This window comes from Coenobita brevimanus, chromosome 23, assembly GCF_032717465.1.
Source record: "Coenobita brevimanus isolate Jiangsu-jjx chromosome 23, ASM3271746v2, whole genome shotgun sequence".
NCBI lineage: Eukaryota > Metazoa > Arthropoda > Malacostraca > Decapoda > Coenobitidae > Coenobita > Coenobita brevimanus.
Genome location: NC_136976.1, coordinates 65,964,500 through 65,988,855, shown reverse-complemented (window position 1 = coordinate 65,988,855; position 24,356 = coordinate 65,964,500). Strand labels below are relative to the sequence as shown.

The window sequence follows — 24,356 nt, the reverse complement described above, 5'->3', positions numbered from 1 at the left end:
GTTTTTGTTTCTTCCTGTCTCTCTTTTCCTTCTTCTTTCTCTCTTTGTTTTGTGTATGTATCTATGTGTTTTTATGTGTTCGTGTGTGTAATTCTTATGACCATCTATCCATCTATCTTTTTATCTCTATCTATCTTTGTCTATCAGCGTGTGTGTGTGTGTGTGTGTGTAGCCTCGCCAACAGCCTCCCCACTCACGTCATCATCACTTGGGCGGCCATGATTAAATCCTGTGTTTTCTTTTCCTGAGTGCACAGATGACCAGCGATGTTGCCTTGCCCCCCATCCCCCCGGAAGAGCCAAGACCTGCAACCTTTACCTGCCTCACCTCACGTTTCTCTCTCTCTCTCTCTCTCTCTCTCTCTCTCTCTCTCAGTTAACCTATCTACATGGTGCCATCCTTGTGTGTATCTATTTATGTTCTTCGTTTTACGTATTTAATATTTTAATTTTATAGACATCACTCAGTACCACCCAAACGTCAGTGATCTGTATATAATTATTGGAAAATCTGTATTGATGTCAGGCAAGGCGTGGTTGTATCTCCTATATTGTTTAAGACTTATACTGAAAATGTAACCGATCGTTGTTGAAATAGGTGTTATCGTGGAATCAAATAGATCTTGATTTTATAATAATGTAAATTGTGATAATCCTACCTCTAACTAGTGTACTTTATAACAGGTAAATCAGAAAGACAAGGAAAGACTATTGATATCATATTCGCTACAGTACAGTAAGTAAGTCTGTCTGCATTTTTTTCAACAAGCATTTATAAAACACTGATAAACAGAATAATGCTTGCTGGAGAGGTGTTAAATAATGTTAGTGATTTCAAGTATCTAGGAAGTACAGCAACCATGAATGTATTGTAAGGAAAAGAAATATTTTGGGTACTGAATTTAATTATAGGTTTATAAAGTTTCCTGATGGCAATTTTAATGTTTATCAAGACAAGTAGGAGACAAGGAAGTGAAGGAGAAAAGAAGGGAAGGAAGGTCAGAGAGAGAGAGAGAGAGAGAGAGAGAAGGGGGGGGGAAGAAGATGAGGATGAAGAAGAAGGAGAAGGGGGAGGTAGGGATGGAGAAGAGAGAGATTGGTGAAAATGGGATGGGAAGAGGGAGGGAAACCATGACTTGCTTTTCTAGTGTTGGCCTCCATTCTAAAGGTTTTTCATTTTCGCTTTTTTTGCTCATTTTTTTACACTGGTAGGATAGCAAACCGACATGCAAGGTAATAGGGGTCACGATGATTTTCTATGCATTGTTTCTTTTCGGTGTTGTTTTTCCACTCCGTTTTCTTCTTTCTTTCTTTTTTTCCGCTGTCATTCAGGCGTTACGACTTGTTTGGTGCTGCGATAATTTTTAGCTATACTGTTTTTACTTTCACTTGGCCCAGATTTTCGCATTTTTGCAGCTTATTTCACATACCTCGGTGGCAGAAAAAGACAGTGCTCTACATCAGCGTTTCTTAACCTTTTCCGACATCAGCACCCCCTGCAGTAAGGCCGCACTGTCCAGCACCCTCTTACATCTGGTTACTGGGACTGCAGTTGCTACACTGCTGCAGTTAGCTACTAATACTACTATAAAGATAAAGTGATGTACTCCTTGACAATTCGTTTTATACATTCTCCAAAAATAAAATATCAGCGATGCCAACACTAAACAAAACCAATATATGTTGCATTTTCCAGCACCCCCCAAAATTGACTTCAGCACCCGGGGGTGCTAGCACCCCAGGTTAAGAAACGCTGCTCTACATGATACCCAGAGAGCTTCATGGCCAGCATTATATTCTGATGTTAATCCCTTGTTACAACTTAGCATTCAAGGTGAAAACAATTTTACGCCAAGTTAGAGTGAGAAGGCTATAGTTCATCTCTCTCTTTCTTTCTTTCTCTGTACATCTATCTATCTGTGTATCTATTTATCTATCTATATCTATCTATCTATCTCTCTCTCTCTCTCTATATATATATATATATATATATATATATATATATATATATATATATATATATATATATATTATCGTTATCTCTGATTAGGCGACAATGCACACACGAACAGCTTGCCGTGTGTTCACGTGTGCGTCGTTACTTCGCTGTACGCAGGCCCTTATAAAGACTGCTACATAGCACTTTTTGCTTAACGATTTATTTCTGTATCTGGTGTTGACATAATCTCATACTTTTTTATACTGTCTTGCCGTCTAGAGAGGGCAAGGGATTGGGGTGTATTCTTAATGGCTCTAGAGATTCCCAAACATTCTTCCGTAGCGACTTTTTCGGTAAGTTACCCTTCAGTATCCTCTTGTATGTTACTGAGGCAAAGTATGTGCATTTGAAGCGATATCAGTAGCAAGTAAGAAAATGTTATGGTGTAATAACCAAAATAAAATCGCCGAGGACAAGGTGTTACGAAGCCTACGAAACCTCCTGTGCTACCTGAAATACGACCCCTCACTTTATCCATATTCACACACACACACACACACACACACACACACACACGAACAAAAAAAAAACTCACTCTGGATTCATTCTCCAACCGTCTATCGATCTGACTGTCTGCGGAGATAGATAGATGGATAGGTAGATAGACAGATAGAGATAGAGATAGGGAGAGAGAGAGAGAGAGAGAGAGAGAGAGAACAATGTAAGCTTCGTCGTTGGTGACGTAACTTATTTCAACAACACCTGTTTTCGTCCATCGGTAACAAGAACACACTCGCTCTACATAATGACTCACGACAGCCTTACCTCGAGCTTGAACCCTGCCTGACTGCCACAGAACACTTCCTAAACGAACCAGGAAAGGGATGCCAAGGATTGCTGCATTATACGTGACATGTCTGGGAAACTGAAAGTGTGAGAGACTGAGGAAGAGGTTAAACGATTGTGTGTGTGTGTGTGTGTGTGTGTGTGTGTGTGTGTGTGTGTGTGTGTGTGTGTGTGTGTGTGTGTGTGTGTGTGTGTGTGTGTGTGTGTGTGTGTGTGTGTGTGTGTGTGTGTGTGTGTGTGTGTGTGCGTGCGCGCAAGGGGGGGAGGCTGAGTGTGTAAGATTCGTCCCTAAAAAAAAAAAAAAAATGAGTAAATAGATAAAATCAAGAGTCTTTCATATCAAGATGCCTGGACACAATGTATTTAAAAGAGTGGAGGGTATATGCAGAGGGAAGGGAAGAATGAGGAAAAGAGAAGCTTCCCAAGTTGCGTTAGGGATCTGGACAAAAGAGGGTAATATGTGTTGGTAGATGGGAGTGGCGTGCCCGCAGTATAGAGGAAGAGATACAAGCAGTGGGTCAAGGAAAACAATGAACAGTTACAGGAAAAGGATTAATACAATAAGTTTTAACACTCAGCTTTTAAGAATTCCCTCTGCTGTTACTGGCTGAAACTGAATACCTAAATAAAAAGGCTACTAGGACAGAGACGTTGGTAGTATTTGAAGATAGTTAATGATTCAAATTTGGGAGTAGGAAATGATAAAATATTTGTAGTGGAGTGGTGGTACCTGGGAGCTTTCGTGGCTCGGTGGTAGTGTACTGATCTAATGTGTGTGACCCGAGTCAGTGGTGGTGGATGTTCAAAATGGTTGCTGATAATATGTCCATTTGAATGTTTGCATAATGTTCACACTATATCTGATTTACCTAAGACAATTACAGTATATGCAGCTTAGGACACATACACATAGCCGATTCATGTCCTCTTTTACATGCATCACACTCTACAGGTACCCCTTCCCCATTTGTGCTTGGCCAGTTCGGGGCGGAATTAATTCTGGTTATCACTTTCCCTTCGAGGAGAAGATTCGGTTCTGCAGCGAACCTAATATTTGCTAATTCAAACGGAACTGAAACAACTTGCTTAAATGATAAAGGATCCATCTGATAAATATTTGTGTTGGTGGTTTGAATGCGGCAACAGAAAATGAGCCATTATGTTATGGCGTAGGTTGATTAATCAGCCAATTCCCTACGTTCCTGATGGGGTAAATACATGATTGGGTGAAAGATAAATGGACGTTTAATGTTATGAACCCATCATCATAAAAAAAAAAAAAAAACTTCATTACTATTTCATCAGGCACTGGGTATACTTAGGCATATATTTTTGCACTTTTTTTTTTTTTTTTCATTTATTTGATACAAGCATTAAACTTAGACCCGTCTCGTAAACAGCCTGATCTCTCACTTAATTCCTTCAGTCCGATGACGTATTTTTTACAGTTTATTCTTAACATCTCCAGAGTCGGCTGGATTCAACATAGATCAGACCACTTAATAGCGAAGGGGTTACTGAAAGCTGTATCTAACTCCTCCAGTTCGAAAGTCTCACCGAAGCTAAAGGAAATCTTGTGGTGGTAGCAAAAATACATTACGAAAGAACGTAATCAAAATGAAGGGGGACTAACTGAATATGTATGTGTGATCCTGTTCCTCCTAACCATCAATTCGTCGTCTATCATCCAATTCCCATTAGTCAGGAGTGTAGGGACCCGGGGATAGGCTACTTGGAACAGCTTCATTTTCTTCCCGGTTAACCAGTGATAGTCTTTCCGTATGTAGTGAGGCAGGGGGGGATACTCGTCTGGTCCTACCCCTTCTCAACATACTAATGATAAAGTGCCGTATCTACACAGTAATACTAACTAACCCTTAATAACTAGGCACCTTTTTCTCTTAACCTCACCAAAAGTAAAGTCGTTTTGTAGTGAGATGGGAATGGAGTACTAATGTAGTCATAATAAAAACAAAGCATCATTTTCTCTTCTAAGAATACTAACGAAAAAGTACCCACTTTCTATCAGCCTTACAAATGATAGAATCGCAATGGGCGTGTAGTGAGGCAGGGAGGGTGTACTGGTCTGGTCGAATTCTTCCTAACCAACGTACCAGTACTAAAGTAACATATCTAATCCATACTCCTTCTAATTATTAATAACTAAACCCAGTTTTCTTTATTAGCGACAAAGTACTTATCAATAATGAAGTTGATCTGTTCATGTATTAAGACTGATAGTTGGTACTGACCTAGTCAAGAAGGAGGAGGAGGAGGAGGGAAAGAGGAAAAATGCTATTTTGAGAAGAATAGTGCTATTTTGATGAGAAGAAATGTGCTATTTTGAGAAGAAGAATAGTGCTACTTTGAGGAGAAGGAGGCGGAGAAGATGAAGAAAAGTGTTATTTTGCTTCCATTCCTTTCATCCTCACCAAAGGCTCGTAACGGTCATGTAATAAGAGGAGGATCGGATACTAGACTGATTCGATTCTTTCTAATTATGTTGATCGTACCAAAATGCCATTATATTTCCTAAAGAGAAGAGTAGCAAAGTGTCCATTAAACTTACTGTTAGCCATCTCCATTCTCTAACATACTTACCTATCATGAGGTCGTAGTGAGAAGTTGGTGACATCTGGACTTAATAATTGCACCTTTCTCTTGTAATAGCTTACAACTATGCCCCACTTTTTTTTTTTTTTTCCAGATGCTTACCAATGATGAAGTCGTACTGGGAGTGTATTTGTGCCGGGAGGGGGTAGTTGTCTGGCCCAGCGTTGGGGAAGAGCGATACTAGGAACAGCCTGACAAGGGGTAGGAGGGAATTGGTTGTGGAACCTAGGATGGCATCACGCAGGCGGTTTAGCAGCGCCATGTCTGTCGATGCACCACACCTGAGGAATTAAAATAAATGAAAAGTGTTTAACAAAGGTCTGTGTGGTCTGGTGGTCTTGGGGGGTCTGTGTCGGTGTGGTCTGTATGGTCAGTAGTGGTGCCCAGGATGGCGTCACGTAGGCGGCATAGCAGTACCATTTCTACCTTCGCTCAACACCTGGGTGATAGAAAAAAGTGTTTAAAGAGGTCTTGCGTGGTCTGTGTGTCTATGCAAAACTCTGTTTTACAGCACCACACGTGCAAAAAATGCAGAAAAAAAATCATTCTGTTGGTAGTTCCCCTAGTTTAATATTTTTTCTTTGTTTATTCATCCTACCCATCCCGTGTATAATTAAAAGAATAAGTGACGAGGTTCACAAGTATACTTATATTTCAGCTGCCTGTCGTAGCCTAGAGTTTTTAAATACAGGAAAAAACACATGAAAAGATTCTGCAATCTCTCTTCTTGGCCCTTCCTGGAGGAACAGTATAACCTGCGATTATGTTTTCTTTGAGATGAGACCTATACTTGTTTTTGCTGATCATATACTGTAAGCTACATGAAAGATTTTGCGCTCTATCTGTCCTTCCAGCAAGAACAAATCATAATAATTGGTTATCCCAGTAAAGATTGGTTTTCTGTTTAGGAAAGCTTTGAAGGCCTCATCCTTAGCTCTTGGATATTTCCCTGTATAATAAACACCAACTTAGGGCTGACCACAGAATGCTCATCTTTCATTCCTATAGCTTTCAAGTCATAGTTACTACAGGGAACTGATTGTAAATTTATTTGAGATGAGATAAGGTAAGGATGATGATGATGATGATGATGATGATGATGATGATGACGACGACGACGACGAAGGCCAACCAGTGGTTAATAAAATGCTATATCTTATCTAGGTTCCTTCCAAGTGTGACGAGTGAGTGGAATTAGTGAGACGGTACTCTTGGAAGTTAAGAAATTGCCCGTCTCCACACCTCACTGCCGCATCAAAGGTGTTGCCATCACTTTGTCAGTACACTTCGGTCATGGCAGTTAGACGAGTTTTTCCTCCATAGTTGATCAATATCACACCATATCATCATGTTTTGAAAAGTATTTTAAAAACAAATAATAACTACGCATCAGGGACAATCGTAAGTTTAAAAGCACTGCAGTTTAAGGATTAAAAAGGGATAAATAACATACAAGAGAATGCTAACACGTAATGTGCAAACTAAATCGCTAAGGAAGAGGTGCTACGAAGCATCCTGTACCAACCGAAATATGACCTTGACGTGTCCCAGATGGCCCTACCTTCCCGCCCTGTATTTGTCAAACCTTAGGATGATACTTAATCCTCTCGTGAACGGGGCAGCTCTAGTAATATGTTCCATATAACGCCAGACAAGCTTATTTAACTGAAAATGAGTCATACGAACCTGAGAGTGTTAATATTGTCACCACTAATTCTCACGGTCGGGGCATAATGTTCTGTTCCATGTAACGCTAGACGATTGGAGCTGAGTATAAAAGCCTGAGAGTGTTAATGCTGCAACCATTAACCTTCTCACGGCCATGACAACTCTAACACTGTATACCAGGTAACGACAAACGATTTTGTTCAGCTAAGCTTGAGTCATGGGAACCTGATAATGTTAATAATGCCACTATTAACCATCTCATGATATGGACAACTCTGGAATTCTATTGCAGCTTATACGGTTTTTTTCATTTGAGTGTCACAGGAGCTTGAAAACGATAATAAGCAATACTTGTTTTACTGACTGTACTGGATGATAGTTTGTCAGTATTAACTGTAATATTCTGTTTCAGACAACCGTAATACTATCGGTTGTGTTACTTAGTCATCGCATCCAGTTTTTTATTCTAAATACTGCCAAACGATTATATTCATCTGAGAGGGAGTCATAGGAGCCTGGCAGCGTTAATACTTCTACCATTAACCAGTTCATCGTTGCATTTTCCCTCGTATTAAATTGCAGCTGATGCCACACAGATAGACAGACTTATGTAGGAGAGAGAGAGAGAGAGAGAGAGAGAGAGAGAGAGAGAGAGAGAGAGAGAGAGAGAGAGAGAGAGAGAAGCCTACCCTTCACCTTTCCGTTCACGCCTCTTGTCTTAGCATTCCGTCTGGCACAGGCCTAGATGACTCGCGCTTACTGTCTTCCATTCTCTTTTCTGTCTCATCCTTTCTTTTTTCTGTTTCCCTTCCTTTCCTTGTGTTTCCTTTCCTCTCTGTGTCTTCCTGTCCCTTTTCTTCCCTTCCTTTCTCTACCTCTTCCCTCCCATTCTCTGCTTCATAGTTTCTGTTTCTCCATGCCTTTCCTCCTCTTTCTCCGTCTCTTCCCTGCTTTTCTTCCCTTCCTCCCTTCCCTCATCTTCGTCCCTTCTTTTTTCCCTCGTCCCTTCTTTCCCCTTTCATTTTCTCTGTTCCTTCTGTGTCTGTTTCTTCCCTTCCTTTGTTGTTTCTTCTTTATTGAGATTAAGTCAGGTTATATGTGTGTATGTATGTATCTATGTATGTATGACTATAATTATGTATGTATGTATGGATGTATGTATATTTGTATGTATGGCTATATGTACTTATGTAAGTCTGTGTATGTGTATGTATGTATGTATGTATGTATGTATGTATGTACGTAAACTTTCATTAATGCCTGATCTGATTTCGACAAAAATGGGCACTTACATTGTGCGTGAGTCTGTGAAGGAGTCATTCGATTTTGGTACAGATTAATCAAAGGTTGAAGTCAAAGATTATCGGTCAAGGTCAGAGTCCAGGTGTAGTGTTGTCTCATGAATACTTGATCTGTTCTGGCTCAAAATTTGCAAGCTCTGTGTGTTTGTGAGGATGTAAAGAAATTATTGCATTTTAGTGTAAGTCGATTTAGTTAGGTCAAAGTCCGTTCGAGGCGTCCCTGTGCTGATCCCACTTTATTATTTTTATTAGCAGTTGCTTTTTGTTAATAATTTTTTCCTATTGTGCATTCTAAATATAACTAAACATAATACTAACCGACCCTTGAAGAGCAAACGAACAATCTCAGTTTCTCATTCACTCAGTTGCAGCTGAAAAAAATACGAGAGAGGAAGTGACACCAACAGTTTCTCTCTCTCTCTCTCTCTCTCTCTCTCTCTCTCTCTCTCTCTCTCTCTCTCTCTCTCTCTCTCTCTCTCTCTCTCTCTCTCTCTCTCTCATGATACTGTATCTAAAATAAAATGTAACCTAACAATCAGCCTTGGACAGCGAGCGAAGTAGGCCAGCTGGTCGTTGGTGTAAACTCTCTCAGGTTTCAGCGACTCACTCATCTAAATAAAATGGCAACTAGAATAAGATGTGAGAGAAGATAGACCATGACTGAGTTAATTCCTCCTCTGCCATTGTACCTAAAAATAGTATAACACTGAACACTGGAGACAGAGAGAGGTAATGCAGTACCAATTAACTTGTCCTCTGTTATTACATCGAATTTATCGCATAATACACTGTGGCACCAAAAGGACCACATGGAACGAAGAAGACAATTGAACTGCTCACTGTTCTTAATGTGCTCTTACTGTAACAAAAAGAAAAACGCACTAACAAAGCTTTGGCCTGCGAGCAAGATAGTGCAGTTGGTATTGATACTCTCCTTGTGTACTTCCAAATAGCGTCGTCGTTAATAATCCATGCTCTGCCCTAGGTCAAGAGAATAATAAATTCTCTTGACCTAGGCTCTGCCCACGCTGTGTTGGATAGTCGTAATAGGAGCTTCCATCCCCCCCCCCCCGTCCGGTGAGGCATGGTTTAGTATGATCACGTACTACTTGTAGACAGTTTTATTCAACTTAAACGATTCCTCTAACTGAGAAGGTGATACTTATACAATCTATGTAAGATATACTATGCAAAATAAGTCGGTAAGGCACAGGTGCTAGACAACCTCCTAAACTAACGAGAGTAGGACCCCGTAGCTCACCCACGACGCTGCCTCCCACATGTTGTGGCCTCGGCGCGAATTTTAGACCTATGATTACACCATCCTAAGTACGATGCCATCATTTATTTACGTATTAGCTTTTTTCTCTGTTCATTAGATGATTCAATAATATTTTCATCTGTCCCCTAAGTACGATGACGTTTTTATAACCATTATAGTCAGAGGACGTCTTTATAAAAAGTAACTGTTTTGCCAAATTATTTTATACAGTTCAGGAATGGCCTCACATAGTGGAGCAGTCAAGGAAGCAAAAAATACACGTATACATATATGCATCCACGCTAGGTCAGGGCCCGTAAATAAGAAATGGTTTAAATGATTTTACCAGATAAACTTGTCTCTATACCAGTTTACTCTTTTCAGAAACAGGTATTTTTTCCCCTCTTTTCAGATTCATTGTTCACTATACTTTGGTTGTAAAGTGAATGGATGCTGAATGATTGAGAACAAAAGTACAAGCGATTAGTCATTCAAACAACTCAAACACATGCAGGTTGATATGGCAGCAATCGTCCTATTGTGAGTAGTCACACCCCGGTTTACCTTGAAGGCTTTGTTCCGCCCGTCCAACCTTAGCTCATCCCCGCACCTCAGACTCACTTTTCCTTGGCTCCTATTTACTTTTGCGGACGGAAGGTCTGGGAACGGTTGGCCACGGCGGGTGGCATTGACATTCCTTTGTTAGTGTTTGCTGTCATTAGGCTCATACTTTTTCTAAGTTAACTCCTTCAGTCCAGTGACGTATTTGCATTCTTTGTTTTCTCTCTTTCTTCTTGAGGCAAAATAGCACTTTTCTTCTTTTCTTCTTCTTTATCTTCATTACTGTTACGGTTGGACGAATTCATTCACCTTACGATAGCAAAAACTTCGGCTACTGTTCCATTGCGTCTACTTCACACTTATGGCATGTCCGTCACTTTCCTCCCTGAAGAACCATTTCAAAGAGGATAATCTATGGGTGGGTAAATTTACCAATTCTCTGTCAGCTTAGGAATATTAGCCAGTGTCAGAAGCAGAAGAGGTGGGATTTTGGGAACCTACCAAGCTTCTCTCAAGTCAGGAATATTAGCCACCAGAAAAAAAGTGAGAAGCAGAGGAGGTGGAATATTGGGAAAATACCAAGCTTTCCACAACTTAGGAACATTAGCTAGCAGAGGAAAGCGTGAAGTAGAAGAGGTGAAATATTACGTGAACTTTCGCTTCCGTCTGTAAAACGTTAAGTCAATCCTTTACTACTCCCTTCGTGGTGTAGGGACCCTAGGCTACATTGATGCAGTACATACATTTAAGGACAGATGATTAGCCTACTTCTCTTTATGGTATTACATGATTGAAAGCTCTCCAGTCATCTCTTGGGGATCGAACCTATGCAGGGCTGTCGATCCGAATGGGGCGTTCTAACCACTTGACCACCAGGCAGTGCAATGGTTTAATACTGGACTTCTCGGAGTGGATGTACTATATTTCGCATATATAGATCTTGCATTTATTCTGCATACATTTCTTGCATATATTTCTTACATACACTATTTACATTTAGTTTTCCATATAGTTCTTGCTTATATTTCTAGCATATATTTCTTGCATATATTTTTGCATATATTTCTTGCATGTATTTTTATTATATTTCCTGCATACAATTCTTGCACATAGTGTTGCATATACTTTTTGCGTGTATATCTTGCATTTCGTCCAGAGTAGCCTGTTATTAGTGTGATGGATGGCGGGGCTTGGATGCAGCCTAGACAACTTCAAACCAAGACGAATTATTTTGTACTGCTGTCTTGCTGCTTCCAAACGATTTTTATTCAGCTAAGGATAAAGCCCTAGTAGAGAAGATATTTATGAAGGACACATCTAACTCTTTCAGCTCCAAGTCTCTTCCAATATGAATAAAACTGGGGAGAACAAGAATAAAATAAAATGAAGTAAGCGTCACTAGATGCGGGCCAGATGATGTATTTTTCCCACTTCACTCTGGCCGTCTTCGGGTGATTTTACCCAGTTAAGGAGAAATTTTCGGACTGGAGGGATTAGATGTAGCCTTCATTGACTTTTTTTTTTTTTTTTCACCACCAGGAGCCCATCGTCAACTGAATAAAATCATCTGGAGGCAATACGAAAGAGACAAAAGTGACATATTGCTCTTTCTGGCTACCGAACAGAATTTGGCGCAGTTCAGGGGACACCTCATAGAGTGAAGGGGTTAATGAAGGCCATATCAACCCCTTCAGTGCTGAATAAAATTGTCTGGAGATAGCACGACTGAAACATAAAAGCCACTCACACATAACCTTAATGTGGCTCACTGTTATTTTGTTTTTATTTATTTATTTTTTTTTTTGTTTGAGGGCATAATCTATCGGGCTTTTATCTTTGGGTCCTTCTTCCCTGCATAAAAAACAAGAGCAGAATTGCTCTGGGACCTGCAGCGAGGCTCTTGTTTCAAACAGTTTGAGGCTCATCGGCGAGCACCGTCTTTGCTCGGTCCTTCGCCTTAAAAGGGCTCACTATATGGAGAGTGTTGACGCAGCCGGGTCCACTTTTTGCCCGTACGAGGATTTCGTGGCTTTCCCCTTCGGCCAATTTCTTTGACGCTGTTCTTTAAAGGCCTCCTTTTAACAAATTTGCCAGAAGAAGAAGAACGCTAGCCACTCATTGACCTGCTGGCTATCGCCGCAGGTGAAAAACCTGGCCATGTGCCTAACCCTGCACCACGATGACTTCAAAAGAATGCAGTAGTAGGAGACTGAAAGTAATGTAATGGGGTGAATAAAAGCACGCGTTGCCTAGTGACAATGCGGGGATCCTCTCTTTGGCTCAGTGGTAACGTGCGAGCGTAAGAAGCGCGGGGGCCTGAGATCGAATCTCGGCCAGGACAGTGATTAATTTGTTAAGTTTCATTTCGGTTGTTACATTGGTTGGCAGCGGTGTGGGATGTGAGGCGAGGCTTGGCTGGCAATTTGACTGTCCTTGGTTAGCTGACAGCGTCCCTGCCCTCATCCCGGGGATGGGCTGTGTGGTCCGCAGCCTCCCCATGGTGGCCTCCGATGCTTACGCTACCCTGTGTGTTCGAAACTCACCAAATTAATCACCAAAGGGAGAAAAGAGGGGTGTAATGGGATGTATAAAAGCCTGCGTTGCCGGGAGGCAAAGCGGAGATACTCTCTTTGGCTCAGTGGTAACGTGCGCGTGTATCAAGCGCGAGGGTCCGAGATCGAATCTCGGCCAGGACTGCGATTAATTTGTTAAGTTTCATTTCGGTTGTTACAGTAATAACTAATAACAAAAAGCGGGCGCCAAGGCACAGCAAACCAGTCCCCGGCAGTCATTTTACTGCTGACGTATAAACACAACAGGATATCTAGTCAAAGATGGCACGTAACAAATTTGGAGTAAATCGGGTGAAAATTGACGATTTTATGGCCATCTGAAACTTTAGGCCCGACCCACCTGAAACTGACCCCCCTACCGCTAATTGAGGGTTGACCCCCCTTATGTAATGAGGCATGTTATAGGACACAGATTTGAAAGATGCACCTTTAGGTTTTGGTTTCATGCCGCCATGACGAATTTGAAAGGAGTTATGGTGAAAAACGATTTTTACCCGTCCCCGTTTTTTTACATTATTTGGGCCTACAGCCTGGGCCTTGGCTTAATTTGGCACAGAGTTTAAACAGGTGATCAGAAGGTCATAGCCCATCATTCCTGTAATTTTAGTCAAAAATTGCACAAGTAGTTTTCACGTAAAGTTGCTAACAAACGGACAGACAGGCAGACAGATAATCAAACAAACGGAGTGAAACAATACCCGTCCCCGAGCCCCTCCGGGGAGGGGACGAGTAGTAGTAGTAGTAGTAGTAATAGTAGTAGTAGTAGTAGTAGTAGTAGTAGTAGTAGTAATAATAATAATAATAATAATAATAATAATAATAGTAATAATAATGATAATACCATAATAATAATTGCAATTTAGGATGCCTTTAGATTGCAGAGGCACTGGAGTAATAGAGATAGATTAGTTTTATAATGATGAAGAATAATTACAAAGACAGGAAGGCAATGCATGAAACTAAACAGGAAGAAGGAGTAAGGAGGTCTGTTGGTCAGGGAGAGAGAGAGAGAGAGAGAGAGAGAGAGAGAGAGAGAGAGAGAGAGAGCAGACAAGAGTAGGGCGGTTAAAAGGGTATATGTGGTGAGTTTAAGGATGAAATGAAGCGTGGAAGGCCAAGAAGGTGGATGGGAAATGTCAGTGAATTTGTGATTATTCGAGGAAGGGAAACTGAGGAAGTAAGAGAACTGACGAAGGACAGACAGGATGGATGAAGTATGTGTGGAAATATAGGAAGATAATATAAAAAGGGGAGGAGGGGAGACAGGGAGAGGAAGGGATATGAGAACTGAGGCGGAGGTAACATAAGGGGAGGGAGAGGAAGGATAGGAGAGACCTGAAGAAGGGAAGGGGGTGAGAGGAAGGGTTAGGAGTGAAGGGGAGGGAAAAGAAAGAAATGTACGAGGAAAACGGATAGAAGGAATGAGAGGAGGGGGAGAAGTAAGGGGAAGAGGGTGAAGAGGAGTAGGGGAAAATTAGAGGAGGAGAATGAGGTAGAAGGAGGAGGGGGTGGTAAGATAAGAGAAAGGAGAGGGGAGGGAAGGGGGAGAGTAGGAGAGAAAGGGGAAGGAAGAGATAAGTCAGAAGATGGGAGAGGAGGGGGAAGGGAAAGGAGGTGAGGAGAAAGTGGGGAGAGGAGCGGGAAGGGAAAGGAGGTGAGGAGAAGTGGGGAGAGGAAGGAGGAAAAAAGAAAGATTACGAGTATGAGAGAAACGGGAGGGGAGGGGGAAATAGGAGGCGAGGAGAGATAGGGTTGAGGGGGGAAGAGGAGGTGGTGAGGGGAAGGGGGAGAGGGTAAAGTGGAGAGTCTGAGGGAGGTAAGCCGAGAAAAGGACGGATGGAATGAGAAAAGGGGGGGGGGGAGAAGAGAGAAAGGGAAGGGGAGAAGGAAATGAGACGCAGGTTAGAAACACACTCCCACTTTTTTGTTTAGTTTATTCATGCTTATTTCAAATGATTATATTAAGCTCAGAAAGGAGCTTATGATCTGGAGGAGCAATAGTCCTTAGTAACTCTTTCAATACGAGACAGCGTTTTTAAAGTTGAAACAAGTCTTCTGAAGAATACACCACTAAAAGACGTCACTAGAATTCGTGGAGATGGCTCTTATGGCACGATAGCATATTTTTTCGCCTTACACAAGCTATTACATGACGATTTTATTCAGCCTGAGAAAAAGCCTCTTCTCCTGAAGGCGTTAAAAGACAATATCTAACTTCTCCCGTTCGAAACACCTCTTCTTGAGCGAATAAAATCGTCCAGCTGTAGCACAAATAAAACGGAAATTACGTCCCTGGATTGAAGAGATGAATTCCAAAGCTATATCGCGTTTGCCCTATCTTGACGTATAATCTCTAACTCCTTCCAGCTCAGTTGATGGCCAAATGTTATGAAGGTAGAGGGCGGATCTGACACGTGACTAAGGACTTTCATTCTTTCCTTATAACTATGGTTCATCGAATTTCAGGCAAACACGGCACAGTATTCAATTTGTAGGAGTGGCTCTGTTCCGTTAAGTGAAAAATACTGAATTATGCAACTATACTCTATCACTGTTTTTTGTATGACGCACTGTATCTTCTTCTCCAAACCTATTTATTTCCTATTAACCATACTGTTAAGAAATATAGGGAGGGTGGGTGAAAGGGCGAATGTGAGAAAGTAGAGAAACGGTTGATGGAAGAAGGAAGAGGAATGGGAGAAGAGAGGGAAAAGGTGATTGAGGAGGGAAGAGGGAAAGGGAAGTACATAAAGGAAGGGTAGCAAGGTGAGGGAAAGAGGAGGGGAGGGAGGAGAGCTGGCTTGGAGGGAAGAGTGAAGGGCAAGGGGGAAGGGAGGAGAGAAAAGGGAAGAGGGAATAGAGCGTGGGAGGGCGAAGGGGAACGAGAGAGAATGGTATGGAGGAGGTGAAGAGGATGGACGAGGGAGGAGAGGTAGGGGGGAGGATGGCAGGGAGAAATATGGAAGGTCAGTGAAAAGTATAATGTGTACGGAGGGGGAAGGGGAGTCTGAGGGAGGTAAGCCTTCAGACTCCCCTTCTCTTTGTTCATCCTGTCCCATCCCCTTCTCTTTGTTCATCCTGTCCCATCCCATTACTGTCACCAGTAATGGGATGGGACAGGATGAACAAAGAGAGAATGGATGGAAAGGGACATAGGGAAGAAAAGAAGATAAAGATGTAAGTAAGAAGTGTAAGGGAAAGGAATGAGAGAAAAATGAGGGGAAAGTAGGGGAGGAAAGACAGGAAATGAAAGAGGCGAGTAGGAGGGACGAGAAAGACACAAAGAAGGAAAAAGAGAGTTTTATATATATATATATATATATATATATATATATATATATATATATATATATATATATATATGTGTGTGTGTGTGTGTGTGTGTGTGTGTGTGTGTGTGTGTATAGCTAGGCTGGGAGAACAAAGAAGTAAAAATAGATGGAGAAAACCTAAACTATTTGAGAGAGAGTTACATATGTCCTTGTCCTAATCGCAGAAGCAGCAGAGACATTGTAAGAAATATGAACTAAATAGAGAGTCTCAAAGTAGGACTAAAGATGAACCGATGGAAAACTAATATAATGTTGACTCCATATACACCAAGGAGAGTCATCAAAATAAACAAAGAAATTCTGGAAGAAGTCGAGGAGTACAATTACTTGGGACATATACTACAACTAACGAAAGACCATGATAGAGTTATAAAAAGACGCATTACAATTGGATGGAAAGCTTTCGGTAAACATAAAAACATCATGAGGAGTAACTTGCTGGTATGTGTGAAACGAAAAGTATATAACAGATGCTTAATCCCAGCCATGACGTACGGTTGTGTGACCCGTAAACTGACAAAATCAATGGAAAATCAGCAAATCCATTTTCAAAGAGCAATGGAAAGGTCAATGTTGGGAATATCTTTGAGAGACAGGAAAATATCAACTTGGGTGAAGGAGAAGAAGAGAGAGCAGACTAAAGTCAAAGACATTATAAAACAGAAATGGAGGTATGCAGGTCATGTACCAAGAATAAGGGATAACCGGTGGAGCAAGAGGCTGAGTGACTGGATTCCAAGAGACTGTAAAGGTAGCAGAAAAAAGGCCAGACAGGAGGTGGAAAGATGAGATAGAGAAATTTGCTGGCAAAACGTGGCAGAGACTGGCTCAGTCAAGGATTTCGTGGAGAAGGTTGGGGAGGCCTATGCTCGGCAGTGGACTTGCAATGGCTGATGATGATGATATATGAAGCGTAAAGAGTATAGGGAATGAAGGGCAAACGAAGGAAAGGAGGAGGCAAAGGATGAAAGATAAAATGAAGAGGCAGGAGTGAAGGAGTATAAAGGGACAGAGAAAAGGGAGGGTGGGACAGCTAGAAAGGGAAAGGAGGGAGGATCAAGGATAGGTTTAGGACAAGGAGGGACACCATGACCTATATATGAGAGCATGATGAGCAGACAGGGCAGGAAGAGATGGGGGGGAGGGAGGGAGGAAAGCGGAGGTAGGAAAAGAAAGACAAAATGATGGGGGAAAAAAAGGAAGGAGAGAGAGAGAGAGAGAGGGGGGAGGGAGGGAGGGAAAGGGAGAAGAAGAGGAGGGAGAGACAGATGGAAGAAGGAAGAGGAGAGAGAGAAGGGGAAGGAGGGGGGGAAAGGAAACGGGTAGGATGAAATAAGGTGAAAAGTGGAAGGGAAGGGGAGAGATAAAAGGGGAGAAAAGGGGGATGAGGGAGAAGGATTAAGGAGACGGGAGTGAGGGTGGGAGAGGGAGGAGGAAACGGCTTAGGAGGGGTAGGAGGGAGAAGGAAGAGAGATGGGAAGGGGAGGGGAAGGGGAAGGTGACATTAGCCTTGGAAATAATGAGAAAGAGTAGGTGTAGGGGTATGGCTAAGTGGGAGGAGGGGAGGGGAGGGGAGGGCAGGAAGAAAAGTGGGACTAGGGAGGGGAAGGGTAGGGAAGGGGGAGGGTAGGGGAGGGGAGGGGAGGGGAAGGAGAGGTAACTTTCTCAATCCTGTCCTCCTCACTCGGGATATTTTTGTCTCTTCCCCTTCTTTCTCCTTTTTTCATTCGTCTTTATTTTTTCTCTCTTTCCTTATTCTTTCTTCTCCCTTTTCTTCTCTCTCTCTCTCTCTCTCTCTCTCTCTCTCTCTCTCTCTCTAATATATCAGTTACCTTCCTTCCTTCGTAAACTCTTTCATTTCTTATATTTTAGATTCGTGTGTCCTCCTCCTCCTCCTCCTCCTCCTCCTCCTTCTTCTCCTTCTCCTTCTCCTCCTCCTCCTCCTCCTCCTCCTCCTCCTCCTCCTCCTCCTCCGACTGCCGACGGAAAGGACGCGAGGTCGATCCCTTTAGATGCTATTTGGGGGATTTATATTTCGTTAATAAAATAGTTCTCCATTCGTACATCACCAGCATGGGGAATGGATAACGCTGGCTCTCATTCTCCCTGCAAGGAGAAGGTCCGTCCCCGCAGTGAACCCCATATGGAGGGATAAGAGGTACCGATAATATAAAAATAGAGAGAGAGAGAGAGAGTACCGTGTTGTCTGGTATTATTCTAGGTGACATCATCGCACGTAAACAGTTAACTTCTTCAATCTCATGTATTTCAGATTTTATTCATGCTACCTCCAGACGATATTATTGAGGTTTGCAATCATCTCAAATAGTGGAGGGGACGGTTAGGGCTAAATCTGATCTCTTCGTTAGGACAGTTAATGGTAAGGTGAATAAAAACGTCATCATCATCATCATCATTATCTTCTTCTTATTATTATTATTATTATTATTATTATTATTATTGTTATTATTATTATTATTTTTCTTTTTCTTCTTCTTTTAAGCTGAGTAAAATCTTCCGACGGTGGTAAAGATGCAGTGTTAGATGGATCGAATAGTTTAGTGTTCAACTGTATACAACTCTCTCTCTCTCTCTCTCTCTCTCTCTCTCTCTCGCTGTTCTACTTCTCTTCCTCTACTACTTCCTCTTCCCATTTACGTGTATTCATTTTCACACACCAAACCATGTTCGTATTCTACAAGTAAGTGGCTTTTGAGATTTCGTATAGGATACTGTTAAGGAGCATCAATAACACACAGGAATATATAAAGGACCATCAAAATAAATCGCTAAGGAAGAGCTATTACGAAGCTTGCTAAAATACGAAAAATGTCACCCACAAGGTTGCTCTATTCGTGTTTATCCTTTCTCATCCCTTATGTAGCACTTCCTCTGTTTGTCACCAGCACTCGCTTTATCAGTGCTTGTTTTTATATGCATTTGCCGTAGTGTTCATTTCCTATTAACCTTCACCTCATGTCCTCCTTCGTTGGTGGTGGTGGTAGTGGTCTTCTTCTGCTTTTACTTCATTATCATCATCATCTTCTTCTTCTCCATATTCTTCTTCTCCTCCTCCATCTTCACCTCCCCCTCCTCCTGTACTTCTTCTTCTTTTTCCTCATTAGCATCCTCATCTTTCTGTTTGTTTGTTTAGCCTACCTTCTTGTGTTCTTTCACTCTTTCTTTGAGTTTTTATTTTTTCTTGCATAACGGTTTTTATTTTTTTTGGAATGTTTCTTCCTTCACAGTTTTTTCATTCTTTTCGTGCTCTTCTTTTTCGTCGTCCACTCTTGCTATTTCAGTTTGTTGTTTGTTTGCTACCAGTTACACCAGTAGCGTACACGCAGGTTTTTAAATCTCCCACGACATGACATGCAGTCAAAAGCTCATTTTCTTCCAACAAAATATAGAAGATAGAATAAATATTTCAGTACAGGCGTTGAATTAAAAACAAAAACAAAAAAAAGAGTACAACATCTCAAGCACGGTTTAACTCATGTAGTGGTCACCTTTAGCTGTGACGTCACAGCCAAGAAGTGACGTCATGGCTTGCGGTGCATAAATAAAACCAGATATTTTGGGAAAAAAATATAAGACACTTTGTCACTTTTAAGGATATAGCCTCTTCGAAAATATTTCCAGTATTTTATCTCCAACAACATCTAAATACTATATTCTTTCTCCTTGATTATTATATTATTTTTTTCCCAGTTCTTATGTTTTTTACTTTTTCTGTTATTTTTCTTTTTCTTTCCTCGTCTGCCACCAGTTTCTTACTTCATTTTATCTCCTCCTCCTCCTCCTCTTCCTCAGTGTTAACGTAGTCTTATAATTACATTATCTATTATGCTTTCATTCACTTTCAGCTTGTTATTCACCATTTCCTCCATTCTCAAACACTGAAAAGCTTCAAAAACACACAAAAAAAATCATTAGGATATTCACAGTATGCATAAGGACCGTAAATATATATAACTCGAATCAAGAAACAAAACCTACCTCTAGTCAAGGATCATATGAATATGAAAACGAACAACCTGCCAGCTTTACATGTGTCGCGACAACATCCCTGCTCCCCCATCCAACACCACGTTTCACAAATACGTACATACACACAATGCCGTCACAGCCATCCAAAATCTCCATCCAAAAAGTATCCTTCATGAACCACCACATCCACTTCTCAAAAACTACCCAGCCAATGCAGACGCGAGCGTGCCTAACCAGACTGAGATATGACCATTTCCCTTCCCTGCTTCAGTACCGGCACAAAATACAGCTTGCAAACATCCACGCTGCTCACTCTGCAGTGCAGCCCCAACACTACAGCCCACTTGCTTATCTCATGCAGTTTACTAACACAACACAGACAATCCTTCAACATTGTCCCAATAAACGATCTCTAAAGGCGCCTGTCTGAAGTGGTTGGCATCCTGCAGTCCACTGGGTTCTCTTCCAGATGAACTTGGGGTTGAATCAACAACAACACTCCATTGTACGCTGTGTTCTGTCATTTACATTTACCATAACCTAAGCAAGTTGGGGTTACGGTGGCTTAGTGGCAGTTGTTGCTGTACTCACCTCACGCTGTGTGTCCCCCGAGTCTGGGGTTCAAATTCGATTGGTGGCAGACATTCAAGGTGTGTTCTTTTAGTTTGTCTTTTATATTCTGGCATATGTCGCTGCTGCCGATGACATATACAGACTCAGGTGCCCACACACAAAGCAATTGCAACACTTCGATATTCATATGCATCACTCGTCCTTCACACACCTCTGCCCCATCCCAACTCGGCCAGAATAGAGAGTAGTTAATTCTAGCTACCACTCTTCTTTCTGCGAGAAGATATGGTCCTGCAGTTAACTTAGTACACAGTGATGCAGATAGAGACACGGACTCTTACCAAATCCAAACTACCTTAAAGTAGTCTAACCTAATCTAACCTATTCCACAATCACCATCTTATCGAGGCACTCATTATCATCATCTTCGACCAATGAAAGTCACCCCCTGTCATGCTCCACCACGACTCACCTTCACCTTCACCTTGACCCTCACCCACGAGTACCTGCGCTTTCCTCTTGTTGGTGGTCTATAATTACCTCGTTTCCCCACTCACCTTACTTTCACTTCACGCCACACTGTCTTATGTATTTCCTATGTTCTTATTGTATTCTATACCACCAGAAGGTTTTGGTAAACTAAGATCAGTCATACACACACACACACACACACACACACACACACACACACACACACACACACACACACACACACACACACACACACACACACACACACACTTTTTCCACTCTGCCTCGCCCCCCACGTATCCACCTTTACGACCTTCCCCTCTCAGTGGCCGACTGACTCGACAGGAATCCCGTCGCTTCCTTCCTGTTCCTCAGTGCACGAAATCTCACATTTATAATAAAGGTTAACCTGTTTTTACGATAAGGAGGTCTTCATTATGGGAATTATATTATCAGATCGTTTTTTTTTTTCATTTTGTCATTTTAATATTTATAAGAGATCCTTACATACTTTTACGATGAACGTGTCTCTGTAACTCTTAACTGTTCTTACCGATCGCGTTGTTGTTTTTATTTTATCATTTTAATATTTGCTCTAATTTGATAGTGAAATGTTTGGTAGCCGTATGAACGAAAACAAAGGTATAAACAAGCAGTCTTAAGTAAGGCATAAATCTAAGAGAGTTTATAAATTGGGCCCCAGAACCGAGGTGCTTTCCCCCACAGTGTGCTTTACCCGGTCAAATTTATGATCATTCACCTGTCCTAATTTAGGCTTGTTGTTTTTACAGGAAGAACTCGAGACACAGGATCATTCTGTACTGTCCCTTCCTCGTCGTTCCTGCTAATTCGTGGTCAGTTCATTGTAAACAGGCTTGCTTTTATGGGGAGAACAAGAGGTGCAGTTTAATTCTCTGTCGTAAAGTGGGCTTATTTTTACAGGAAGAGTAAGACACACAGGAAGAGACTCTGCAAGTTTCATTTCCTTGTCCTTTTTGAGAAACCATTATCGTTTGTACACTTTCCTCTTCTAGGTCGTCCTGCAAAGTCGTGATCAGTATTCTGCCATTGATGGGCCTGCTTTTATAGGATGATTGAACACTCCCGCGTCTTCTTCCTTCAAGCAAACTGTATTTCACTTATGATAATTTTCCTTCCAGGCAAAGAAATCATTATGCAGGAAGAAGGAACGACATGGGAGGCTTATTTGCACGCATCTTGGGCCTTCCTAAAAAGAAAGTCAATTACATCACATAATTCAGAATAAATTTGTTCGTGACTCCGGGTACAGGTACTTAAAATGGTATATTCTTTTTACTTTAACTTGGAGGAAGGAGAAAAAGTGGGATTGGTAATAAATTGTGGAAAGATTGAAATTATTAATATGAACGTGGAGAACCAAATCGATTGTGTAATTGGGAATAATGTGGTGAAGAATGTAGAAAACTTTAAATATCTGGCGAGCTGTTGGAATGTTGAAATCTGTTTGGAATAATGATATGCTTTCGGTACATACTAAAGTGAAAATTTACAAGTCCATGGTTAGACCAATTTTAATTTATGGGCATGAGTACAATTGCAACAGATCAGAAAGTATTAGGATTTGAGAATAAAATACTGAGAAGGATTCTTGGGGTAAAGTGGCAAGACAGAGTTACAAATGAAAGAGTAAGGGATATTACGAGAGTGGAACTAGTTAATGAATATGTGAGACTGTCTTGCTGGAAGTGGCTGGGGCACATATACAGAAAAGAAGGCAGTTTAATACAGTATGTGCCAGAGTGGACTGCTAGAGGAAGAAGAGGTAGAGGTAGGCCGAGGGAAACCTGGTTAAGGACAATGAAAAAAGAAGCAGGAGAGGAGTGTTGGTGGGACCTGAAGGAGATGGCAAGAGACAAATATTGGTGGAGAGAGTTCATCGAGGCCCTATGCATCCCATGGGGTGCCACAAGAAATGATTGATTGATTGATTGATTGGCATAAAACTGCAAGCTCTCCATACTGAATGCCGAGCTGTAACAAGAAATTAATACTAGTATCTGATGCTAGTCACGAAAGAGTACCGTGGAAAGGTTGGAGAGCAGTAACACTTTTTTTTTTTTTTTCTGCCACAGAGCTACGTGAAATCATTAGCAATAGACGAAAGTCTGGACCAGGTTAATGTGAAAGAACTATCGCCCCTTCAAGTCACTGCTCCTCTGAACTATCTGCATGCATTCCTCCACCTCTACGACGGGAACGTAGCACCCGTCTAGCTGCAAACTCTCATCCCTTTTCTGTCCAACTCTCTAATGCAAGAGTTAACCGTTACTCCCAGTCCTTCATTTATGCAACAGGTCAACTCTGGAACTGTCTCCCTCTGTCTGTATTTCCTGCTTCCTATGATTTCCAGTCTTTCATACGCAGTGTGTCCAGGCATCTCGAAATGATCGGATGAACTTGACTCTCTCTGGTATTTTGTTTTTCTCTTAGAAGGAACAACAATTGCGGGCTCGCGGCCTTTGGTTCCTTCTTCCTCGCTAAAAAAAAAAAAAAAAAAAAAAAGGTCGGTGACTTTGTTTAATTCATTGCACTATCATATAGATTGTTGTAGTCAGATTACGGTGCACTTTTGGAACGGAAGTGTTGCCATCCAGCCTCATTAACCCCATCAAAAGCATGGGGTTCTCCTAACCTGAATAACGACGCCTTGAAGTAGCTTCAGTAAAGTCGAAAAATACATAATCGAACTGAAGGGACTCGTGGCCGGCCGTAGGACTATTTTAGGTTGAAAAGGAGACTTTGCAGCTCCTTTTCCTCAGCGATTTATTTTGTATCTTACACACCTCCACCCTTTTTATTTTCCCTCTCGTACTGAACATTACTGCGGAAAACTATGCCGATTCTCGGAGACCTCGTACCACCACTTCCTCAGCGATTTAGTTTGAATCTTATACTCTTTTTACCTCCGCCAACGAAGTTGGAGGAGGTTATGTATTCACCTATATATGTTTGTTTGTTTGTCCGCACGATATCTCCCAAAGGTCTCAATGAATGTCAATAAAATTTTGTGGAAGGGTGGGCCATGGGCCAAGACAGAATTTATTAAAAATTTGGGCAGAAGTATCCCGCACAATATCTTCAAAACTTCTTAATGAATTTCAATGAAATTTTGTGAAAGGATGGGTCCCAAGTTTATGAGGGGTAATTAGACAACACATGTAAGGAGAATGATAGACTGCATACCACT

General features: G+C 41.5%; 1 protein-coding gene across 1 annotated transcript in view; it reads right to left on the bottom strand.

Moving 5' to 3' along the window:
• LOC145392731 (glucose dehydrogenase [FAD, quinone]-like) overlaps nt 1-24,356 on the bottom strand; it is a 79,461-nt gene that overhangs the window by 23,967 nt on the left and 31,138 nt on the right. The window contains exon 3 of the mRNA XM_080267030.1: nt 5,500-5,678. Coding sequence (XP_080123156.1) covers nt 5,500-5,678 — 179 coding nt within the window. The remainder of the gene's footprint in view (nt 1-5,499; nt 5,679-24,356) is intronic.